The following is a 23,601-nucleotide window of genomic DNA, read 5'->3' on the forward strand; positions in this document are numbered from 1 at the left end:
CGGTAGAAATAATAATATGTAGTTTCATTTATTCTAACTCGAAACCACGGATCATCCACCATAAATAATAAAATCCATGATTCTGATGAGAAAAACTCTTGATAACGGGGTCCTCACATTAATGGTTGCATGTGCGACCATTCACCGCTAGATGGTAGTAATCATTAAATAACGCCATTTGTATTTCTCACACCCTACACTGGGAATGTCTTTTTCAGAATTTGCGTTACACGTTGTCAAATAGGTTAAAGTTCAGGAGTCAACACATTGCGGCAGCTTTACGTCATGAGCGAAGCTGTGACAGTATGATGGTTGCGTGCGTTTCACCTTCTAGCTAGCCTGTGGTATCAGGAATCATAACATTTAGCATATTCCTCGTCATAACTTATTTTTCCTCATAACAGTATCTCTCAGAGCTCCATCATGGTGAAGGAGCAATTTAGAGAAACAGATGTGGCAAAAAAGATGTAAGTTCGATTAAATAAATTCATTTGGAGTCTTTTGCTCCTCAAATTAATGTTGGCTAGCTAGCCGGTTAACTGGCCAGTGAGAAAAATACTATTCCATAAACTAGATTGTAAAATGCATGTGCGACTCCGTTGAGGAGACGGTCTGTCGTAGCTAGATTAACGTATGCTATTTTGCTATTTGATAACAACACTTGCATGATCAGTAACAAGTATCTGTTGCTAACATGACGTTTATAATCGCGAGACATCAGTTGTTCATCGCCTTCTTAATTTAGTTGACTAGCAGTAATTTACATTTAATCCATTATTGGTAGCAAACTACCTGTAATCCACCACAGCAATTTCAAATTGTAATGAATTCATGAACTTGTTTTGAGAAACTTGGCCGAGGGTGTGCTGCATTGTAGATGTCTGTACTTTTCACGTTGGTGCTGATCTTTTTTTCTTTTTCTTTTACCACTACCGTGTGCAGCCTTGCCGATTTTTACATTGTGGTGTCACATTTTATTCTGTTATGTTATATGGGTCTTTATCCTCATCCCAAAGTAAGGTTTATCTCGGTCAACTGATGACTAAACCATACGAAATGACGAGCTTTAACCCCATTTTACCTTTAACCTTTCTGGATAACATCGTAGCTAGAACTACTTGTGAAAATGCATGTTTAGAGTCTTCAGTGATGCATTGTTGTTTTTCCTCCTGTTTCAGTAGCCACATCTGTTTCGGGATGAAATCCGCCGAACAGATGCGTCAGCAAGCTCACATCCAAGTGGTCAGTAAAAACCTGTACAGCCAGGACACCCGGCATACCCCGCTGCCTTACGGAGTGCTGGATCATCGTATGGTGAGCAAAGATGGTTGCCGTGTCATCCTGACATCACACACCCACCTTTCCTGCTGTATGTGTTACAAAACATACAAATTTGGTAACGCTCTACTGTGAGGTTAGGTACATTAGTTCGTGAAATAGCATGAACTGTAGTTGTTAACTAAATACTGATAAGTTAATCTTATTTGCTTTATGTATTTGGACATCATTAATTAATGTTACAACCTACATTAGATGATGACAATTCATATTGGAATGGAAATCCAAACCGACTTACAAAACAATGAAAACATAATGCAATCAATTAATATGAAGAGAAATAATAAAAAAATAAAAAAATTGCTATGTCAGAAAAGGTCCATGTCAGGAATTTCTCGTTTTCCTTCAGGGCACTAGTGAGAAAGATCGGCCTTGTGAAACTTGTGGGAAGAATCTGGCGGACTGCCTAGGACATTATGGATATCTGGACCTGGAGCTGCCCTGTTTTCATGTGGGGTATTTTAAGGCGATCATTGGGATCTTGCAGGCAAGCTTCTTTCAAATACCTTTTTTTTACTTTATCGCAGTCTTTCTTAAAATAATGTGACTGTTGCCAGTCTTTGCCCAAAATGTGAAGGATTTATTCTGATGTCATGCTTTACAGATGATCTGCAAAACGTGTTCCCATATCATGCTCACCAAAGAGGAGAAACAACAGTTCCTGGATGTTTTGAAGAGGCCCAATCTGGCCTACTTACAGAAACGTGGCCTGAAAAAGAAGATTTCTGATAAATGCCGCAAGAAAACAATCTGCTTGAACTGCTCAACCTTCAATGGTAAAAACCAGTGCCATTCATTGTAAAGTTGCATTTGATTGAATTTTGCATGTAATTTACAATTTACTGTTTTGTCAATGCAATATTTAACTGCATTCACAGTACTTGCCTTATTCAGCCAGTGTAGACACACAGTGGTATTTTGGTGGTATCACAGTGGTGTTCTCTTGTTGCTGCCTGTACAGTTCTTGCATATCTTGCATTGAGATGGCTCGTCCTTTATGAAATTACCCTGTTTTGTTAGGTCCGGTGAAAAAATGTGGGTTACTGAAGATTATCCACGAGAAATACAAGACAACCAAGAAAGTAGTGGATGCTGTTGTGTCAGAATTCCTCCAATCATTTGATATTGCGATAGAACACAATAAAGAAGTGGAATCCTTACTGACAAGGGCGCAGGTAAATCAGTTGTGGACTGCCTCTGATTGCAGCCTTATGGAAAAATTAAGCATTTCAGGGGACTTCATGTTTCATATGATATACCAATTCTCACCAACGAATGAGACCAAAGCTGCCTCCAAGTCTTTTAATTCAAGTTGCTTTTAAAGGCACATATTTCTAAACAGTATTTTAGTATTAGTTTTTTTTTTTTTATATAAGAGCAGGAAATCCACCCTTTTGTTGTATTTTTTCACTTTATTCTGATGGGGAAAGGCAGAAAGGGTTACATATAAGAGATTGGGTTGAACAATAATGGGGAATCAAACTTTCAGTTGAGTAGGTCATGGTGTAGAATGTTTTGTAACTTCCTCATTTCTTTTAGTTTCTATTATTCCATGTCTTTAACATATGTAGATTTGTTTTGCCCATTGTGTAATGCTGTTATATTGCGTGCACTGAACCTGTGGTGTGAAATGCACTTTACAGGCAAAGCTTTTAATTCTGTCCATGTGTGTGTGTGTGTGTGTGTGTGTGTGTGTATACGTGTTTGGACCGCAGGAGAACCTGAACCCTCTGGTGGTGCTGAACCTGTTCAAGAGGATCCCATCGGAGGACGTGCCCCTGCTGCTCATGAACCCAGAGGCAGGGAAACCTGCGGACCTGATCCTGACCCGGCTGCTGGTTCCCCCTCTCTGCATCCGCCCCTCTGTCGTCAGCGACCTCAAGTCCGGCACCAACGAGGACGACCTCACCATGAAGCTCACCGAGATCATCTTCCTCAATGATGTCATCAAAAAGGTGACTGAGAGCTCCCTCCACAATTCAGCCTGATGCAGGAAGATGATCCTTTTTGGAAACACTCTTTACTCTGCTCACCTTGCAATGTATGTAAACAACTGTGACAGCTGGTCTCCTCCTCTTAGCACCGCGTGTCTGGAGCCAAGACGCAGATGATCATGGAGGACTGGGACTTCCTCCAGCTCCAGTGCGCCCTCTACATCAACAGCGAGCTGTCGGGCATCCCGCTCAACATGGCTCCCAAGAAGTGGACCAGAGGCTTCGTGCAAAGACTCAAAGGGAAACAAGGTGACTCGCTGTGGACTCACTGTGTCACGGGCCTTTTCATACACTGCTTTCAAGTGTGAGGTGCAATCATCATTTCAATGTGCTGTGACTTGAGGAAATTCTATATTTGGCACAATTCTTAAATAGTATGTGAATGGTCTTGCATTAATATGGTTAAAATGAGCGTAGAACACAATACAGGACGTTCTTTTATGGTTTGTAGGGCGATTCCGAGGAAACCTTTCTGGAAAGCGAGTGGATTTCTCTGGCAGAACGGTAATCTCTCCTGACCCTAACCTGCGCATTGACGAGGTCGCTGTGCCGGTCCACGTGGCTAAAATCCTGACTTACCCAGAGAAGGTGAGCCCTCTACCGCTATCCTTGAGCTCAGACAGCTGTGCATGGCAGAAGCACAATGTGACTTTTTTATTTTTACGGTTTATTCCTAACTCAATTTCTTGTATTGTCTGCTCTATATGCAGTTATCGGTTTCTACTTTATCCTGCTGGGTCTGTTTCACTGCCCTATACTTGACGAGTGGATAGTTTTGTGGGTAGATGGATATGCACATTCATTGGACACATGGTGTCATTGATGCGAAGCCCTTCTCTGTAGTAGCACCCCTTAATTTCAGCAGCTTGAGTGCTAATACCTCCCCCTTGTGGGGAATCTTCAGCCCGCTAAATGTTAAATGAGTGAGTTGCAAGCCAGAGGTCCACGAGGTGCTTTGCATTTAAACACAAAAACAGAATGTGTCTTTGAGTGTGTCTCTTTGCTGGCTTGCTGTGCTCCAGGTGAACAAGGCCAACATGGACATGTTGAGGAAGCTGGTGCGGAACGGGCCAGATGTGCATCCAGGAGCCAACTTCATCCAGCAGCGCCACATGCAGATGAAGAGGTCAGAGCAGAGCCTCCTCTCCCCTGACCCTGCGCTTGAGCAGAGCCTCCTCTCCCCTGACCCTGCGCTGGAGGCAGAGCCTCCTCTCCCCTGACCCTGCGCTGGAGGCAGAGCCTCCTCTCCCCTGACCCTGCGCTGGAGGCAGAGCCTCCTCTCCCCTGACCCTGCGCTGGAGGCAGAGCCTCCTCTCCCCTGACCCTGCGCTGGAGGCAGAGCCTCCTCTCTCTTCACCCTGCGCTTGAACAGAGCCTCTGCTCCCCTGACCCTGGCTTGAGCAGAGCCTCCTCTCCCCTGACCCTGTGCTTGAGCAGAGCCTCCTCTCCCTTCACCCTGCGCTTGTATAGGCTGATGCTGGAGGCAGAGCCTCCTCTCCCTTCACCCTGCGCTTGTATAGGCTGATGCTGGAGGCAGAGCCTCCTCTCCCTTCACCCTGCGCTTGTATAGGCTGAGGCTGGAGGCAGAGCCTCCTCTCCCTTCACCCTGCGCTTGTATAGGCTGAGGCTGGAGGCAGAGCCTCCTCTCCCTTCACCCTGCGCTTGTATAGGCTGAGGCTGGAGGCAGAGCCTCCTCTCCCCTGACCCTGCGCTTGTATAGGCTGAGGCTGGAGGCAGAGCCTCCTCTCCCCTGATCCTGTGCTTGTATAGGCTGAGGCTGGAGGCAGAGCCTCCTCTCCCCTGACCCTGCGCTTGTATAGGCTGAGGCTGGAGGCAGAGCCTCCTTTCCCCTGATCCTGCGCTTGTATTGGCTGAGGCTGGAGGCAGAGCCTCCTCTCCCCTGATCCAGCACTGCTCTGTGCACCTTATTGGTTTATTGCATTGAACAGTTCTGCATAGACTGCAGCTGTGGGGGGGTGGAAAGATGATAAATGTCTCTTGAAAGTATATTCACGTGAATAGCCAATTAGCTTTGATTGAGACGGCAGGTAATCTGTTCTGTGACCGAGGTAATCGGTTTTGCATCTGCTATAATTATGGTCATGAAAGGCTGGCTAATGACTTTTGGACTAAATTATAAACCAGCAAAAGAATGAAGTCGGTAGCAGGTAGGCTAGTCTTCGTTGGCTGTGTTGGATTGTGTGTGTTCATCATAGTATTGTTAATCTTTTTCCCGTTTTTTCGTTAGGTTTCTGAAGTATGGCAACCGAGAGAAGATGGCTCAAGAGCTGAAATACGGAGACGTGGTGGAGCGACACATGATCGACGGCGACATCGTTCTCTTCAACCGCCAGCCGTCCCTGCACAAGCTCAGTATTATGGCCCACATTGTGAGTCACGGCAGCGCAAGATCTGATCCTGCATGAATCCGGCCAAAACTGTCGAAGAGATAGCTTTTATGACTGGTAGAATAGGGGAATTTGTTAAGACGGGTGTTCTCAAATCAGAACTGAAATCGGCTCATATGTCAGAGAAAGAACTTCCATTTTGTTCTTAACATTGTATAAAGTGTTAAAAGCAAGCAGCCAGCAAGATTTTGCAAGGCTTTTTGCTAGGTATTGCGTCCTGCCTCGAACCAAATATGGCTGCCTGACCCCAAAAACACGTATAAAATGACTTCAGATACAACTGACCGCAAGGTCACTGGCTTCCTTCAAACTTTTAGATTTTTCATTTAATTTTTCATTACCCCTATTTTTGATCTCCTTAGGCCAGAGTGAAGCCTCACAGAACCTTCCGCTTCAACGAGTGCGTGTGCACGCCGTACAACGCTGACTTTGACGGGGACGAGATGAACCTGCACCTCCCGCAGACGGAGGAGGCCAAGGCCGAGGCCCTGGTTCTGATGGGGGTGCGTGTCCGCAGGAGGGGTGGGGGGGGGGGGGGGGGGGGGGGGTCTCACTCCCCTGTTTTTCTGTTTGTCAGACCAAATGTGCCTTCAGCCCAAACACTGCATTTCTTTTTTATTCCAGACTAAAGCAAATTTAGTCACCCCCAGAAATGGAGAGCCTCTGATTGCAGCGATTCAGGACTTCTTGACAGGTGAGGGTTGCCCATCAACCGCTGATTGGATAAAAGGGCAATGCTGTTTCCCTTGAAAGTGCTTAGGTTAGCCACTTTGATTTTTGAGAAAATACTGTGTATGACTACCATTGGGGAATGTATTTTAAAGCAGTTGTTGTTTTTATTAATACACTTCCCCCAGATCTTTTTATGCTAGTAAAGTCAACAAAATGACTTGGTAGGCCCACAAAGGCTTATTGCTCCGGTGCTCCAGTAGGGGGAGCTGATGAGCTGTTCTCATTCGCTGTTGCTGTGTTTCTGTTTCTCAGGGGCCTACCTTCTGACTTTGAAAGATACTTTCTTTGACAGAGCAAAAGCCTGTCAGATTGTTGCCTCTATTCTTGTTGGAAAAGATGAAAAGATCAAAGTTGCACTCCCTGCTCCGGCAATCTTGAAGGTAAACCATTTTTCTACATTTGCTTTCCTTTAACAGTAATACTTTAAATGCTGTTTCTGGAAAAAATGTATCATTACATTACACTGCTCATGCTCAGGAAATGGTGCAATAAGCTTATGTCTTGGAAGTTATCCTGGAATATTTTTTTCCATGGCTATTTTCACACAAAAATACTGTTAACCCTTTTCAGTCCCAAGCTCAATAGGAAGTGGCCTGACCCACATCCCAAGGGGTTTTGAAAGGGCATAAGGTTGAGACTGACATATAGCACTTTTGGGACTGAAAGGGTTAAATTACATTACATACAAATGTGGGCTTACTTTGTCTCTTCCAGTTAAAGTCCTTGGCCTTTGTCTTATGACGCACCCAACTGTTCACTATGATCTTGACGATGGTCTATGATATAATCGTGACGATGATGGTGCCCAAAATACTAGTGAGTGAGTGGTTGTGCCCTGCAGGCAGTTGGAGGGCACTGAGTGGGAGGGGTTCTGCCATTATGAGCCCCACCTCATCATAAAAAGTCTCGTTAACTTCCATTTTTCACTGCAGTCCACCAGCTGCCTGTACTACTTCATCTGCTGTCATGACTGTGCAGCTCTGTCAAATTTATTTGAAACACATTTTCACCAACATCGCAAAAACTCTGCAAAACAAAGGATACATAAAATAACATGTATGCTTAAGCTAATGTACTGATGTGTCAGTTATGTTTAGTGTGTGCATGTCACAGCACTAACTCTGCAAGTAACTCTACAAGTGCTACAAAATGTTCCAATTTTGGGGAGAACTTGATAAGCTGGAGATGTTTTTCACCAATATGTTTCTGGTTATTTTGTTTGGACGCATGTGGACTGAAGTGCACCTCAGGAAATTGCACAAAAACCATCGGAAAATCAACCTTTTAAAGTGATTTGGTCCTATAATTACTATACTTCAATGGACTTGTTATTTTAGACTTTTCAGTATTTGCAGACAGCAACCAAAGGTTATATCCTCTAATGTAATTTTTTCTTGTTTTGTTTAATAGCTTATATTCATGTCCACTCAGCCTCAAAATAATGGTATTTTTTTGGTTCTGTTCTTGGCAGTTTGAGGCACAACTTGTCTGACAGCCAGAGCGCACTCATTTTCATATTAATGAAATGATATGTTAATTATGTCAGTAAATAAAATAGCATCTCCCCTATCGGTTTTGAAATGGCATTTTGTAATGGCTGTTAATTATAGGGCAATTCCATGCCAGCTTCAGGAAGCTGCACCACAGCGCCTCTTTTTCAGTGTGTTTGTAGGCAACAGTGATAGAACTCCACGTTTAATTTTGCAGATAGAGCCATTTCAAGTTCACCGGGTGTCGAGATGAAAAGCCTGTTATGGCACGAAATATGATTTTTATCAGGAAAAGTGCTTGATTCTTTCAAAATTATCACAGTTACCTGTATAGCTACTGTAGACTATTCCACTGTTGGGGTAAATGGGATTTAATCCATTACTGCATACATCATTGATTTGTATTTGTTGACAGTATTTTATTTATTCTATTGGATTGATGCGTGTACAATATGCATAATTTCTAATCATAGATAAAAAAAATTAATGTTCATTGGCAAAGTTACACGACCTTTAGAATAATTGTTTTGGTATCACTCCAAATGCAACTTCACACGTATTACAAAATAACCAATTATTCTGAAGGTCGTGTAACTTTGCTAATGAACATTTATTTTTTACCTATGATTAGAAATGATGCAGTATTGTACACGCATCAATCCAATGAAGTAAATAAAATACTGTCTTTTTTATGTGCATGTCATTTCCTGATGTGATTTCAAATTAGGCCTTCAATAAATCCCCTGAGGTGATTCTAATTTCAAGTGGCATTTGGAATGATACCAAAACAATGAACCTAATTAACAGACTGTGTTTTTTTCAGTGGATCAGGGATATATACACAGTAATGGATTAAAATGTGGAACAGTCCACTGTGGCTAATACTGGTCATTGCAATTGGACTTGAGTTGGCCTGGAATGGCCCCAAACTGTGTGGGGTTTTTTTTTCTGTTTAAAATGGGCAGCAATGCCTTTTGCTGGGTTCAGATTAAACATGCATTTAGCTGAATAGTAGTGAGAGATTAGGTTGAAATGAAATTAGTATGTAGGTTAGTAGCAGTGAGAGATTAGGTCTAAATGGAATGAGTATTTTGGTGAATAGCAGTGAGAGATTAGGTCTAAATGGAATGAGTATTTTGGTGACTAGCAGTGAGAGATTAGGTCTAAATGGAATGAGTATTTTGGTGACTAGCAGTGCGCGATTAGGTCTGAATTATGAATGTGTGCTTGCAGCCCGTAACTCTATGGACAGGTAAGCAGATCTTCAGCCTCATTCTGAAGCCCAGCAAGGACTGTCCTGTCAAAGCCAACCTGCGCACGAAGGGCAAGCAGTACTGCGGGAGAGGAGAGGACCTCTGCTACAACGACTCCTGTGAGTGCTCCGCACGAGAGCCCCAATTACATCCGCCCTGCCGAGGCCCTCTTTCTGAGCTCTTACCTCCTCCCCTCTCCTGTGTGTCCAGTCGTGGTGATTCAGAACAGCGAGCTGATGTGTGGCAGCATGGACAAGGGAACCCTGGGGTCCGGCTCCAAGAACAACATCTTCTACATCCTCCTGCGGGACTGGGGTCAGATGGAGGCGGCCAACGCCATGTCGCGCCTGGCCCGGTTGGCTCCCGTGTTCCTGTGTACGTCCCTCCGACTCGCCCCAAGTGTGCACATCCTGTCTGACGTCCATGGTTTGAGGAAATATGGTGGTGTAACACTTTCAGTCCCAAGAGTGCCAAATGGCCCTCGAGTATAACTACCGTAAGGCACCCTCAACCTTTATAACTTTTGTACCAGTCAAAATGACTGCTATACTGTTGTTTTGAGCCCCTATTAAAACACTACAAAATTCTCAACTTTCTCTATTTCTTCAACCCAAGCCAAAACCCCTTGGGATTTCAGTGGAGCCACTTCATATTGGGCTTGAGACTGAAAGGGTTCATTTGTGGTGATTTTGCCCATTATCGCCGGTTTGCAAACGGTTAAATATCAACACAGTTGTTAGTAGGCCACAGTTAATGATGGATGTTGCCCTCTTGCAGCCAACCGAGGGTTTTCGATTGGGATCGGGGACGTGACCCCAGGCCAGGGCCTGCTGAAGGCCAAGCAGGACCTCCTGGATGCAGGGTACAAAAAGTGCGATGAGTACATCGAGGCACTGAACTCCGGCAAACTGCAGCAACAGCCAGGATGCACCGCTGAGGAGACCCTGGAGGTAAAAAAACCACATTTTTCCTCCAACTCTTCATTATCTTACCTGATCTATTCGCAGTTCTGGTCGAGCCATCTGGTTGATTGTTATGAAACTCAATACGTTGTTAGAGCGTAGTTCCAAAGCAAAATCCAAACTCACAAATTTTCCTCAAGGACCCATTAAACATTAAACTTGTTGTACTATTTTTGGTGAAATTGTGTGTAAACAATGTTTCTGCATCAAACAATATGCCGACAATGAGCCAATACCATTGCAGCTAGGCACGGCTAATCCCAAAACTTTTTGTATGTCCCACATGTTTATTGCAAAGACCACAAACTTAATGCTTTGACCAATCCCCTCATTAGAAATGTATATGTGCCCAAAGCATCACCCCCGTCCTGAATTAGCTGCAGATTGTTGTAGTGTATGAACATGGGATTAATCTTGCATCTAAACTGTCAAAATGTGGACAGTCCACAAGGATGACAAAAATCACAGCGCAACAATTTTGGGACTCATTTGCCACACTAGGGCATTGTCAACTTGCTGTATACATCAGTTTCTTTGTGTTCGTTGTTTCCTTGTGTTCATTTTAAATGAATACAGAGACTTTATTGCAGTTTGTGAGAGTGTCCTTTGGTAAGTGCTACTGGGGCGGTGTTTGTGATTGTGTGCTGCAGGCTCTGATTCTGAAGGAGCTGTCGGTGATCAGAGACCACGCGGGCAGCGCCTGCCTGACTGAGCTGGACAAAAGCAACAGTCCTCTCATCATGGCCCTGTGTGGCTCCAAAGGTAGGTCACCGGAAGGGCCTCCCGTTCTCCCCAAGAGCCGTGCGGCCCGCGTGGAGACCCCACCGCACCGTCCGGCCCGCCTTTGCTGGGCCTTTTGCGTCACAGCTGGGAAGGGACACAGGAAGTGCGTTCACCGTTTTTAAATGCTAATGAAGTGTTTTTCTTCTCTTGCTGAAAGGGTCCTTCATTAACATCTCCCAGATGATTGCCTGTGTCGGTCAGCAGGCCATCAGCGGGTCCCGGGTCCCCGATGGCTTTGAGAACCGCTCGCTGCCGCACTTTGAAAAGCATTCGAAAGTGAGCCCTTCAGTACTCACGCATGCTCACGCTCCAGCTGCTTTTACTCACCCATCCAAACATTCGTACATTTCTTTTGTACTATTTTTTCCTTGAAAGGTTGATTCATTTTACCAAACACCTCTACACCATGAAAAAAGCCCTTCATGATCCTTTGTTCCAGTGAATGAACAGTAAGAGAATGCACAAATTATATAAAATACTACTGCACCACGAGCACAAGAAGGGCCCCACTTGATGATTGAAGACTTAACTGTGTTATGCCGGGTCTTCCCTCATTCCACTTTACATGTGGCACACTTCCCTTGTCATAGCTGACTGTGAGAACAATGTATACCTCTGCTGAAATGGAAACGCCAAATGCCTGGTAATGGACTGTAAATGAGTGTCCCCTGCAGGTTATGGAGTTTGAGGGAGGCTTCTTTGTGGGCATTTCAAGACTTGTTTGCCTGGTTTTGACTGCATGGAGTGGAGTCGTTCTCTGATCAAAGCTCCACAAAGAAATATGTGGAAAAAACTATTTAAATCAGCATGGGGGAAATGGTTGGGAAAAATTCTGAAAGGATAACATTATTTCTTATGATACAGTGACATACAGTGAAATGATAACCATGTCATCTCTTCCTACAGCTTCCCGCAGCGAAGGGTTTTGTAGCAGACAGCTTCTACTCTGGGCTGACACCCACCGAGTTCTTCTTTCACACCATGGCTGGGCGAGAGGGCTTGGTGGACACTGCTGTCAAAACGGCTGAAACTGGGTACATGCAGGTAATTCACGCATTTACCTCTTCCCCCTGTAGCTTTACTTCGTTCATAGTATACTCTGAACAGCTTCATTGAAACAATGCCATACATGTTGTTTTGTAGGAAATGTTATGTATAGGTTCACACCATGTCACATCACATTTGATATTAATTAAGCCTTCTATTCTTCTGCAGATTGTTGGGATGAAATTGCAGTTCACTCAAAGCCTTATGAAAAATTATACAGTACATTCTGTTGTTTTTGTATTTATCTTGCCACAGGGCTCCAACAGTCTTTGAAAAGCAGCAGAGTTCTGTAAAAGTTTCAAATGCAGATAAAAATGCCTGCTGCCACCAAGTTCTGGAAAAACTTTAAAATGCAAAAACAATGACAGCAGGCACTGTTCTGCAAAAGTTCTTTCAACTGATGAAATATCTTGCTGTCCTTGCGAAGCTAGTGAAAATTGTCTTCGGAAAGATATGTCTACTCGAGCTTGATGACACTTGAGTCACAATGACGTTTTGAGTGGTAGTGCTGACACCTTTTTTTATTCTACATTATTTCCTACCAGAATATGTTGGTCCCTGTGGCATGAAGTACATGCCTTTGTAGACACTTGAATTAGGAATAGGGTGTTACTGTTCGGTTGGAGCAAAAGCCTGCACCCGCCCCGGCCATTTCTGGATGATACTGAGGACCCTCTGGTTTAGTGTTTACAACCAAATAATTTTCCCCCGATTTTATTTTCCCCATAGCCAGGTAGCTGAAATGTCACCTTTTTGTGTGATGTGTTGATTATGGACTTTGGCTTGTTGGCAGAGACGTCTGGTGAAGTCCTTGGAAGACTTGTGTTCTCAGTATGACCTCACTGTGCGAAGCTCCACTGGTGACATCATCCAGTTCATATACGGAGGAGATGGCCTGGATCCGGCAGCGATGGAGGGCAAGGATGAACCACTAGAGTTCAAGAGGGTTCTGGATAACATCAGAGTATGTGAAGTACTGCCTTTCTACCCATCAGTCAAATGTTTTTAGACAAGCAGGCATGTATACACATACACACAGACAAATGCTAACATATTTTAACAATCATGTTTCTAGATCAGGGGTGTAAAACTCCAGTCCTGGAAGGCCACAGTGTCTACAGGTGTTTGTGGTTTCCTTTCAATCAGCAGCCAATTAAGGCCTTGAGAACAAGGTGTGTGGACTCTTTAGCCAATGAAAGACTTTGAAATGTATATCTGTGCTGAAACACACCAAAAACCAGCAGAAACTGCGGCCCTCCAGGACTGGATTTTGACACCCCTGCTCTAGATGTACAGTAACATGGCTTGTTTTTAATGTACATCTTATACTTTTTTGATACCACAGACCAGTAGTAGAAACCTTCGCAAGCATCTGTTTTTATTGATACATAGAGGTGGCCAGCCTGCTGCCCTTAATGCATGTGTGCCTATCTTATGTGTTGCCTAACTGTTGCATAACTGAACTCTTTTGTAATTAAAAAAAGAAAAAAAAAGAAAAGGCATTATATTAAATCATGTTGGTAGATTGTCTTTTCAGCAGTAACCGATTTTCCGTTTCAGGCTGTGTATACGTGTTCAGACCAGCCGGCTCTGAGCAGGAACGAACTGGTGCTGACGGCTGAGTCTATTATGAAGAGGAGTGATTTCACCTGCTGCAGAGACAGCTTCCTGGAGGTCAGCTTCCTCTCCAGGGCCGGGGGGATGGGGGAAATATTCATTTATTTATTTTTTATTTATTTTATTTGATCTTTTATCTTTTATTTTCCTTTGTGTAGATCTTTTATTTCGCAAATCTGCTAGCGTGTTTTCTTCCTGTTCGCATATCGTGAGGCAAATTTTTTTTCTGCCTGAGGAAAGGTTGGCTTCTCTGACCCCTGCTCCTGTGCACCAACAGAAATGAACAATTGGCAAACGGCCACTGTGAAAGCGCAGACCAGTGTGTGCATTCTCCAGCCAGGAGTTGGCATGTCGTAACTAGCGCTCGTATGCTACAGTTTCTCATTTCACTGAGCACATGAAACGATAGCTGGTTAGATGCCGGGTGCGGAGTTCGGAAGTAAGTTTGAAAGGTAAACGAGCATTCTGCTCTATTAGTTAACGTTCCTGGATTTCCAGTTTCCACTATAAGCAGTGCATGATGTATGATTTTAATGACTGGAAGTATCATAACAATAGCTATATAAGTTTCATGTCTAATTTAAGTTTAACTTGTCTTTCATTATTATCACAATGATAGAAATGACTAATCATGAAACATGTGATGCCTACATTGGTAGTGTAATTTATCATGAACCATCTCTTTACAGTCGTCCATTGTGCATAGGATGACTGACACTTTAAATCCTCATTGGCCTACTTTAGTACCTCAGCTGTTCTGGATAGGATACAAGATTCGAAACCATAGAAATGGTTTGAAGAAAGCGTAATCAGGACTGCTCTCAAATCTACCAGCAATGACCCTATTACCCCTCTTGCTCGCTTGTTCACGGTGGACTTGCAATGGGTTATTCTATATTTGATTGATCACATACACCCGGTCTGGTATGTGATTGTAAGAGGTTTCTTCATTCTTACAATTTTATCAGAAGTGATGATCTGAATTGTTGCTGGAGAATTTGTTACACTGTAGTTTAAAGGACATGGTCTTTTTGTGATTAATGCAAGATATTCTGTAAGCAATTAAATCAAATACACCCGAGGTAATTGGAATGGGTCCATTTGAGCAACTCTCGATTTCGATAGTGTGGCTGTCAATCGACATGGGGTATTTATTTGTGGTAACTGACTCTCTGTTGTTGGCTGGTGAAGTGAATGAAATCGGTAAATGAGCTAAGGCTACGTGCAGCTACATCAAGTTAATCATGAGAATTTGCTAAATAAACTGCAATTTTTGGGGAATAATATTTCTATTGCAGCAGCTGCACTAAATGAATGCTAGTGTGGGTGTGCGAAAGAGGAGAGAACGCTTTGCTTAGTTGTTTTTAGGGACTGAGCGGCACCTGTCAACAACATAAACTTCGGTAGTAACATGAATACTACACATCCCGCAAGATATTTGACACGAGCCGCGGTTCTATGCTTTTTCTACTCCTTGTACCAAGATCGTGGTAGCGACTAGTACAAGGTATCGCCATCCATTGGCGGACTGACCACATTACACACAGAAATCCAAATCAACTGCAATTCATTCGGATATGATTTTTTTGGGCCGTTTTCTCAATTATTCTCATTTTGGCGGTCATGATTTCCCTTTCGCTTTGGCCTCTTCCAAAGAATTTTCTATGTATAAAAAACCCTATGTAAGGAATGATAATGCAGAGGCATTGGGATGGTGTTTTCTATGGTGAGACTATGCCTTCCCAACATTGAAATATAAGTCTGATTCTTTTTCTTTCTTTTTTTTCCTGCGCATTTGTTTTTCTTTTTTTATTTGAAGGCATTAACTGAAACAGGCTCTGAAAAGTATTTTGAGGTACCGTGACTCCAGCATGTAGTGATATTGTGTGAAGTGCTTTTATGAGATTTACTGTACTATGGCGGGGTTTCATTGTACACACTGCATCGTGTTAAGCTGATTACACCTTTAGAAAATGTTTGTGCTTTGATATAATACCTTTTACCAGTTTGGAAGTGTGATTATCAGTGTTATCAGTGTATCAGTTATCAGTGTAGCACTATCTTTTATTTAATTGGCATGTTTCTAACGAACTCAGTCTGTGTGCAAATTACATTTAATTTATGAAGGGTGGCACAGCATAAAATTTTATTTTATATCTTTGGTTTGATTCATTTCTGGTATGAGCCAGGAAATCTGGAGTTGTTTTTGGCTAATATTCCATTTGTTTTGGTATGTAATCTGTTGGAAAATTTGGACTGTGTTGCATTATTTTATTGTGTTTTACCTGCACACATTCCACTTGTGTGGTTTTATTAACAGATTAGCATTTTATTTGTATGAACAATTTGTTCTTGTAACCTTTAATGCCTTGTAATCTTCTAATACCATGGTCTGCCAAATGAATGACTATTTCTGCTGCTTGTCCTTTTGTTTCTTTGTCTATTTATGCTCACTTTTTTTCTTTTTAATGAAAGGAAATCAGGAAATTCATCAAGAATGTTTCAGAAAAGATCAAGAAGACCAGGGACAAATATGGCATCAATGACAATGGTACCACTGAGGTAATGACCTGAAATTATTATTTCTATATACAATAATGCAAATGACTCCTATTAACTGTTTTCTCATTTGTTCTAGCCTAAAGTGCTTTACCAGCTGGACAGGATCACACCAACACAACTGGAGAAGTTTCTGGAGACATGCAGGGACAAATATATGAGGTAGCACACTTGGGGGGGGCGGGGGGGGGAATAATGTGATATAATACACTTGCTTTGTGTACACATTGACCACTTTATTAGGTAGACATGTACAGCCGTTTGTTAATGCAAATATTTAAGGTAATGCTGTTCACAGTATGATAAGCAAGTGATGAGTTTGAACAACTAAATGGTTTAATCTGAATTACTGTGAAGCACTCTTCTATTGCAAACTTGCACAAAAGGGACTATATAAAGTTAGATTTGATTTGAACTGCAGTACTGAAAGCCCCCTTTGAAATGGCTAAATAAGAGTTAAATGCTTTAAGCTTCATGTTATTTACTAATCGCATGGCTGGCACTTCATAGGATGAAAAGTGGTGACATCACTCCCATTGTAATGCTTTTGCAGCGTTGTATGCATCATACTTTTCTCATCATAGTTTCTCAGTTGAACCTTTTTCATAGTGGTTTTTACTGTATTGGTCTGCTACCTGTGTGGTGTCCCTATTGGTTTGTGTGCCTGTTCGTTGTCGGTTGGACCCACGTTTGAGTGATCCTGCTCTGGGCGTCCCTCCACAGGGCCCAGATGGAGCCTGGCTCCGCCGTCGGGGCCCTATGCGCCCAGAGCATCGGGGAGCCCGGCACACAGATGACCCTGAAAACCTTCCACTTTGCTGGGGTCGCCTCCATGAACATCACCCTGGGGGTTCCCCGAATCAAGGAGATAATCAATGCCTCTAAAAATATCAGGTAGGCTTTACAGGGCAGGAGGGGGGCTGTGACTGAAAACCTGGGCCTGATTTAATTTTAATATTTTACTTTCAGCAATGAATGTATGTCTTTTTAGTTAAAATACTTGTTTGAGCACTGCTGAGCTGGAACATGAGATGAAGAACTGAAAGAGCACAATGTTAAACAATGTCACTCTTTGACAGGCAAACGTATTTGCTTTTTGATTTAAGTGTCTGTGCAAAGTCTGAGTCACTCTGCTGGGTATTGTGACACTGGAAGTCTTTGAAATTTGATTCTTCCACGTTACCTTTGTAATATTTCTTTGGTGGCATGTATTGCTCTTTCTGTAGGTGAACATGATACACTTGTATCCGTGTAATTAATGTATTTGCTCAGCTAATGCTTTAGTCGATCAATGAATGTTCTGATAATAATTTATTTATTTTAAAATTTTTAATTTAATTTTAGTTTAGCCTTCATTTATACAAGGTAGTCATTTACTGCAAAACTCCCAGGAGTCAAACCTGCATGTCTTTGGATTGTGTTATGACAGCCCTACTTGTATTATAGTGGAATTTAAGATGGTTTTCTCCCATAGCACCCCCATAATCAGCGCGCATTTGGATATTGTGGATGATGCAGACTTTGCCCGCCTGGTGAAGGGGAGGATTGAGAAGACCCTTCTTGGAGAGGTATTTCAGTCTGGTCTGGATTAAATTGGATAAATTTATACACTATAATCATAACAGATTTTGAGTGCTCATTGTCCTGCTTGTTCTCTTGCTGAAAATTTTCTGTGCGCTAAAAATGAAGACAATTGAGTTCTGCCTGACCAGATACTGGCACCGATTGAGAAACTCTTGCAGATTTAGTCCTGTTGGGGGAAGTGAGGATTAATTCAAATGTGTTTAAAAGAGCGATTCCTAAATCCAGCAGTGTTAACCATCCACACCCTTTAAATGTCCAGCACTCTGAATACTGAACACATGTGTGCCAACAGTTAAAACGCCTCACTTAACCAACATGTAATATATATTTATTTGATTTAATTTGGTAATTGTCAAAAATAAATCCATTAAATCGCCAATTCTTTGATAGGCAGACCAACCTGTTGGATCAAAATGCACAACTTACATTCATTTTAACCCGGTTGTATAAAATGTATTAAGTAGAAATATGCACATCTAAACTAAAGACATGCTGCATCTACCTTAAAACAGTGACGGTGAAGACGGCCAACATTCCAGAAAGACCAGTGATTTAAAGAGTAGAACGGCAGACCAATGTGCAGGGCTTGGATGTTAATTTCCAATTCTAACCAAAAAGCAAAAAGGCTAGGTCTGTTGTAAAGTTTGGGATCTTATATCAGGATGTCACCCCCCCCAGTTCTGTCTCTCCGCTTCTTATCTCTAGACCAGGCCTGGCCTTTTGAAGTTCCCTATGGCCCAATGGTGAATTAGGAATTAGTTCCCTGACACTCCCTCTCTTGAAGGATTAATTAACACCCCTGTAAAGTGATTAGTCCTTCACACTAACATGGCTTATGTCCTTGAATGGAAACTTCATTCTACAAACCAATAAGGAGAGACTAAGGGAGGGGGTTTACCACACGATAACACCAACAGAATAAACCAGAATAAACCATTTGCATCTTTGAACGCATTCCAATCAATCTCAAGCTGGGAATGTCCACTTTGGATTACTGTCATGGAACTGCAGTCCAGCTTTTGTGCTGGGCTTCCAGCTTTGTAGTGGAGCAGAGGCTTCACCATGCCTCTGGTAGTGTCCATCAAAAGATGTGTCTTGTCATTGTGTAAATTGAAAGTGTCCTTCTCCAGTCTATGTCTTATATGATCTCTTGTGGCACTGTGATTCATGGAAGTAACCAAGTAATCAAAATTTTCAACTCTCTGTCAGATTTCAGAGTACATTGAGGAAGTGTTCCTTCCCGACGACTGCTTCATCCTCGTCAAGCTGTCACTGGAGAGAATCCGCCTCCTTCGCCTGGAGGTAAGCTCAGACGTCAACACTCCCAAGAGGCCCTTTCTCAAAGGGTTGTATTCACTTGGGTGAATTATATTGCTTATTTTTTATTTCAAATTCCTCCCCTGTAATATCAAACAATTCCTCCCCTGTAATAACAATTTTAAACGTTAACTGTTTATATGCCCCCTTCATGGGGTCAGATTCATATAAAATCAGCATTGGTTCTGCTCCATTTAAAAATCGCGAAGGTTTCAAGAAAATGGCATAATGAAGCAAAGTACCAGCCTGTGTACAGTAAAATGCATTATTTAAATTTCTGGACTCATTTACAGCTGAATTTGTTTAACGGTGGTAGAATCCTTGACTGTCATTGCCACAACTTTGGGCCTCATGTTGACAAATGCCAAAAACAGACTCCAAAGGAAACCATGAGTCTAGAATCAAGACTAGATACTGAAAGCTTTCTTATACCTGTGCTTAGGAAGTGATTGAATACACCTGGCTATTCAGAAGAGAAGCCAACCATCCAATTATTTTGATCCCCTAAAATAGGGGGTGACTATGTACAGTATAAAAAAGGATGTGTTTACCCAATATGGATGTAAATACCCTCAACTTAAAGGGGACAGTCCGTTTCATTTCAAATCCGATGTGCAGGCTTACAGAGCCAGACATTGTACCAACTGTCCAAATGCATTTGGACTGCACTGCATGTAGTCCCGTATCTTTTTAAAACAAAAACATGCGCCCCTGAAATGGTTGTCCTGGCGATATCCATTTGTGTCCTTGGTAACGTGCGTCTCCGGGAGAGGGCTGCCAGGCAGCGGCGGGCATCTAGAGTGTGTCCTGGCATGAATCCTCAAAACAGGACCGTGACGACATCCTCTCCTCCTGTAGGGGAGGCAGAATCCAGCCCAAACAACCCTGGGATGTAGCAGTGTTTGTCTTTGAAGCGACAACATTCAAAGAAAACATTATCCCAAACCACTTGCCTATGGCCTGCCGTACTTGTTCAAGGCCATCAGTTTGTAGAGCGTGTTCTGCACAGAATTTTGTATCATTCGGATGGGAGCGCGGTAGATGAGATGAATTGATTCAGATTCTACATCAAAGCAAGTTCCACATAGTACTTCAAATGTTTATTTCGGTGCATCATTTAATCGCTATCATGGGCATTTCTTTTGTTTGGAGCAGGCATTGGAGTGTGTTCACGCATTCACCTGGCTGTGCTCTGCAGGTCAATGCCGAGACGGTGAGGTACTCCATCTGCATGTCAAAGCTGAGGGTGAAGCCAGGAGACATCGCTGTCCACGGAGAGGCTGTGGTGTGCGTCTCCCCGCGGGAGAACAGCAAGAGCTCCATGTACTACGTCCTGCAGACTCTCAAAGAAGATCTTCCCAAGGTTAGAGCCAAAGCACACAACACGTATGCTTCTGTTGAAGGTTATGTTCTGCTGGAATCTGTGTAATACATTATAGAACGCCACTGCCACACAGCAAATTATTCCAGTGGGAATTCACTTCAGGTAGGTCTGCATGATTAATTTCTGTTTAACTATGATTTTCTGTTTGAGGAAACCACACACAGCTCCCTGTGCTTCATACAGGCACCTCTTTGAATACAAATGAGGCCTTTTACTTTCCACCTTTTTGTTAACCAAAACTTCTTCTTTCTTTTTTTTTTACTTTATTGAACATTAATTTTATGCTGGGTTTTTTGGTTTAATTCACTCCTGATGCTTTTCGTGGCAAAGACAGCATTGTTAAAGGCAGGTGTCTCATTAAAGTATGCAAATTAGTGATGTTTCTTTGAAAAGTCATTTGACGAGCAGACGTGAGGTTGCGCACTCTCCCTTAGCGACAAATGGGATTCCATCACTGATAGAACACCTGCAAAAATAAACGCATATTTGCGGCTTTAATTAATTACTTTTTTTCCTTCTTCTTTTACAAATGGCCAATAAAATCCGAGTGCCAGCAAATTGATTGCACAGGGGATGAAAGTAGCAAACAAGAGATGTATTATCATGAATCATAGATGTTCATTTTAATCATTTTAATTATTTCTGTCCTGACAGATTCATGTCATGTAATGTTTTCTGTTTCCTCCCTCCTTTCTTTCTTTCAGATTGTGGTCCAAGGAATACCTGAAGTGTCCAGGGCTGTCATTCACATTGATGAGCAGAGCGGCAAACAGAAGTACAAGCTTTTAGTAGAAGGCGACAATATGCGAGCCGTCATGGCCACCCATGGCATTAATGGCAGTAAAACCACCTCTAACAACACATATGAGGTAGGCGTGCTATCAGATGACTGACGGGAAATGTATCACATCTTCTGATTGTCGAAACAAGGAAAAAGAGTATTTCCTGTTTATTGAGTTTCACTTTTTCTTCTTAAATAGTTTTCTACATAGTTAGTCATGCCTGAACAACTGTTCCTGTTTTCTAAGGTTGAGAAGACCCTTGGCATTGAAGCTGCAAGGTCAACCATAATCAACGAGATTCAGTACACGATGGTGAACCACGGGATGAGCATCGATCGGAGACATGTCATGCTTCTGGCAGATCTAATGTCCTATAAGGTTGGTCACGCTGGTTATTCCTTCTCAAAACATCAGTGAAATTGAGTTCCATTCCACAACTGTCTTCTGTCATGCAGTGCAGAGCTTGTGTTCCCGAGGTGACCTCTCGCTGTGTATTTCCTAAAACCTTCGCAGGGTGAGATCTTGGGCATCACTAGATTCGGCCTGGCCAAAATGAAGGAAAGCGTCTTGATGCTGGCCTCCTTTGAAAAGACTGCCGATCATCTCTTTGATGCTGCGTACTTTGGACAGAAAGACTCTGTCTGCGGTGAGCACACTGAATTTTTCATTATGGCTGGTTTACTTTCAACCGTTTTTAATACAGCTGAAAGGTGGAGCTCTTGTAGTTTCAGAGGCATGTTGGATTTTAGTGCAGGCTTTGGACTGTTGATTTAACCACGCACCTGCTTTATTGCAGTGAAAGCGCATTTGAATTTCGGGTGCAACGTTACAGTTTTGCACACTGTCAAATGTGTACAATAACTACTGTACTTCTACCAGTTTACTTTGGCCCCTGTAACTGAAGCCTTTGAAAAAGTACCTATGAAGTTTGCTGTATTTGTTAACTGGTTACCATTCTGTCATATACATTTAAATGGCCATCGCCTCCCTCTGTGCTCAGATATTGATCACTTGATCACAATTGGAGCACTTCACCAATTGGCAAGGAAACGACCCTGCTTGTTTTTGACCACAGGTGTATCCGAATGCATCATCATGGGGATTCCAATGAACATTGGAACAGGACTTTTCAAGCTGTTGCACAAGGCAGACAAGGACCCAACACCACCCAGAAGGCCCCTGCTCTTTGATAACAGTGAATTCCACATATCGCTAATCACATAGTGCTACCGTCTGTCTGGTCTGGTCCAGCCTCTGTAACTGGTCTGTAGAGCTTTTTTCTCAGTCTATCCATGACCGTGAAAATGACTGCCTGAAGGAATGTAAAACCAGGTACTCTGTAAGCCAAAAAGGGCTTTGCTGAAAAGTAGATATTTCTTTTCAAAGGTCTCACTTGCTTTTTACATGATTACATGTTACATTACAAGCCTTTCTGAAATCATGATTAGCTCTGGTTTTCAAACGTGAAAGCACTACATGAAAGCTATCATTACTCAAAAGGTATAAACTCCAGCTACGTAAGGATTAGCAGAAAAAACTGTGTTGGGGTTGTTAACACTCCTATAATTAGTTTATTCAGTTTAGATAAAAATCTAAAACCTCTTTTCAAGTTGTAATTGAGGCATCATTTTGAAATTATGAGCTCATTCGAATAAGGTGTGTGTAGTTAATTTTGTATTTTTTTTTTTTTTTGGCCAGAAATAATTTTTCAAATTCAGATTATTTCCATCGTGAGTTATGGTTGCCCTTTAAATTAATGTTCAGAATGACCACACTTTACATTGTATTTTTGGGGAAATGGAATTAAGTCAGTAAGATGTTTTAAATATCATTTGGGCTGATATTAATAGATTTAATTTCATATGGTCAAAGCTAATAAATATGACTTCAGTTCTTTAAAACATGCGTACAGTAAGCTGCAGCTGCTTCCCCGAAATCTCATTACCCCAGCCTTCTTTGTGCAGTTTCTTTGGGTTATCATCAATGTGCTTAATGCATTTAATGTATTATTTACCTTCATTGGCACTTACACAGGGATCAGGTTGAGTTTCGCATTGGAAATGGATTGTCTATATTTCTGTCCTTTTTATCTTGCAGTCAAACACACAGAAATTTGACATGTTATGCAAGACATTATGTAAGGGTACCTATGTTGTTTATTTTCCTCATTTCATTCAAAGTTGAAACTCCAAATTGCTGTCAAAAGGTTTTCACTGTATATTTTCAAATGTGTCAGTTGTGAATAAAATGTAATTTAATAAAATGTGAAAAAAAGATTTCACTATCTATTCACTGTAAGTTTAATGGCCCAGTTCCATGTTTCTCTGGTCAATTCTGGAATTCACCAAGGG

At 42.2% G+C, this 23,601-nt stretch overlaps 1 protein-coding gene across 2 annotated transcripts; it reads left to right on the top strand.

Moving 5' to 3' along the window:
- Positions 1–269: 269 nt before the first annotated feature.
- polr3a (polymerase (RNA) III (DNA directed) polypeptide A) lies at positions 270–23,531 on the top strand. Of its 2 annotated transcripts, XM_061232181.1 has the most exons (32): positions 270–467; positions 1,179–1,314; positions 1,688–1,825; positions 1,943–2,114; positions 2,359–2,513; positions 3,054–3,293; positions 3,419–3,581; positions 3,784–3,920; positions 4,355–4,458; positions 5,581–5,722; positions 6,103–6,243; positions 6,365–6,434; positions 6,725–6,852; positions 9,196–9,334; positions 9,426–9,590; positions 9,993–10,165; positions 10,828–10,939; positions 11,118–11,236; positions 11,867–12,004; positions 12,801–12,971; positions 13,568–13,681; positions 15,444–15,479; positions 16,100–16,186; positions 16,263–16,345; positions 16,907–17,077; positions 17,658–17,751; positions 18,977–19,069; positions 20,283–20,447; positions 21,173–21,337; positions 21,497–21,628; positions 21,764–21,896; positions 22,326–23,531. In XM_061232181.1, exons 1-32 carry the CDS (start codon positions 424–426, stop codon positions 22,472–22,474), a joined length of 4,209 nt encoding a protein of 1,402 aa, XP_061088165.1. In that variant the 5' UTR covers positions 270–423; the 3' UTR covers positions 22,475–23,531. The 2 variants fall into 2 exon arrangements, with proteins under 2 accessions (XP_061088165.1, XP_061088166.1); XM_061232182.1 differs by lacking the exon at positions 15,444–15,479.
- Positions 23,532–23,601: the final 70 nt, after the last annotated feature.

The sequence above is a fragment of the Conger conger genome, chromosome 2 (assembly GCF_963514075.1).
Source record: "Conger conger chromosome 2, fConCon1.1, whole genome shotgun sequence".
NCBI classification, from domain to species: domain Eukaryota; kingdom Metazoa; phylum Chordata; class Actinopteri; order Anguilliformes; family Congridae; genus Conger; species Conger conger.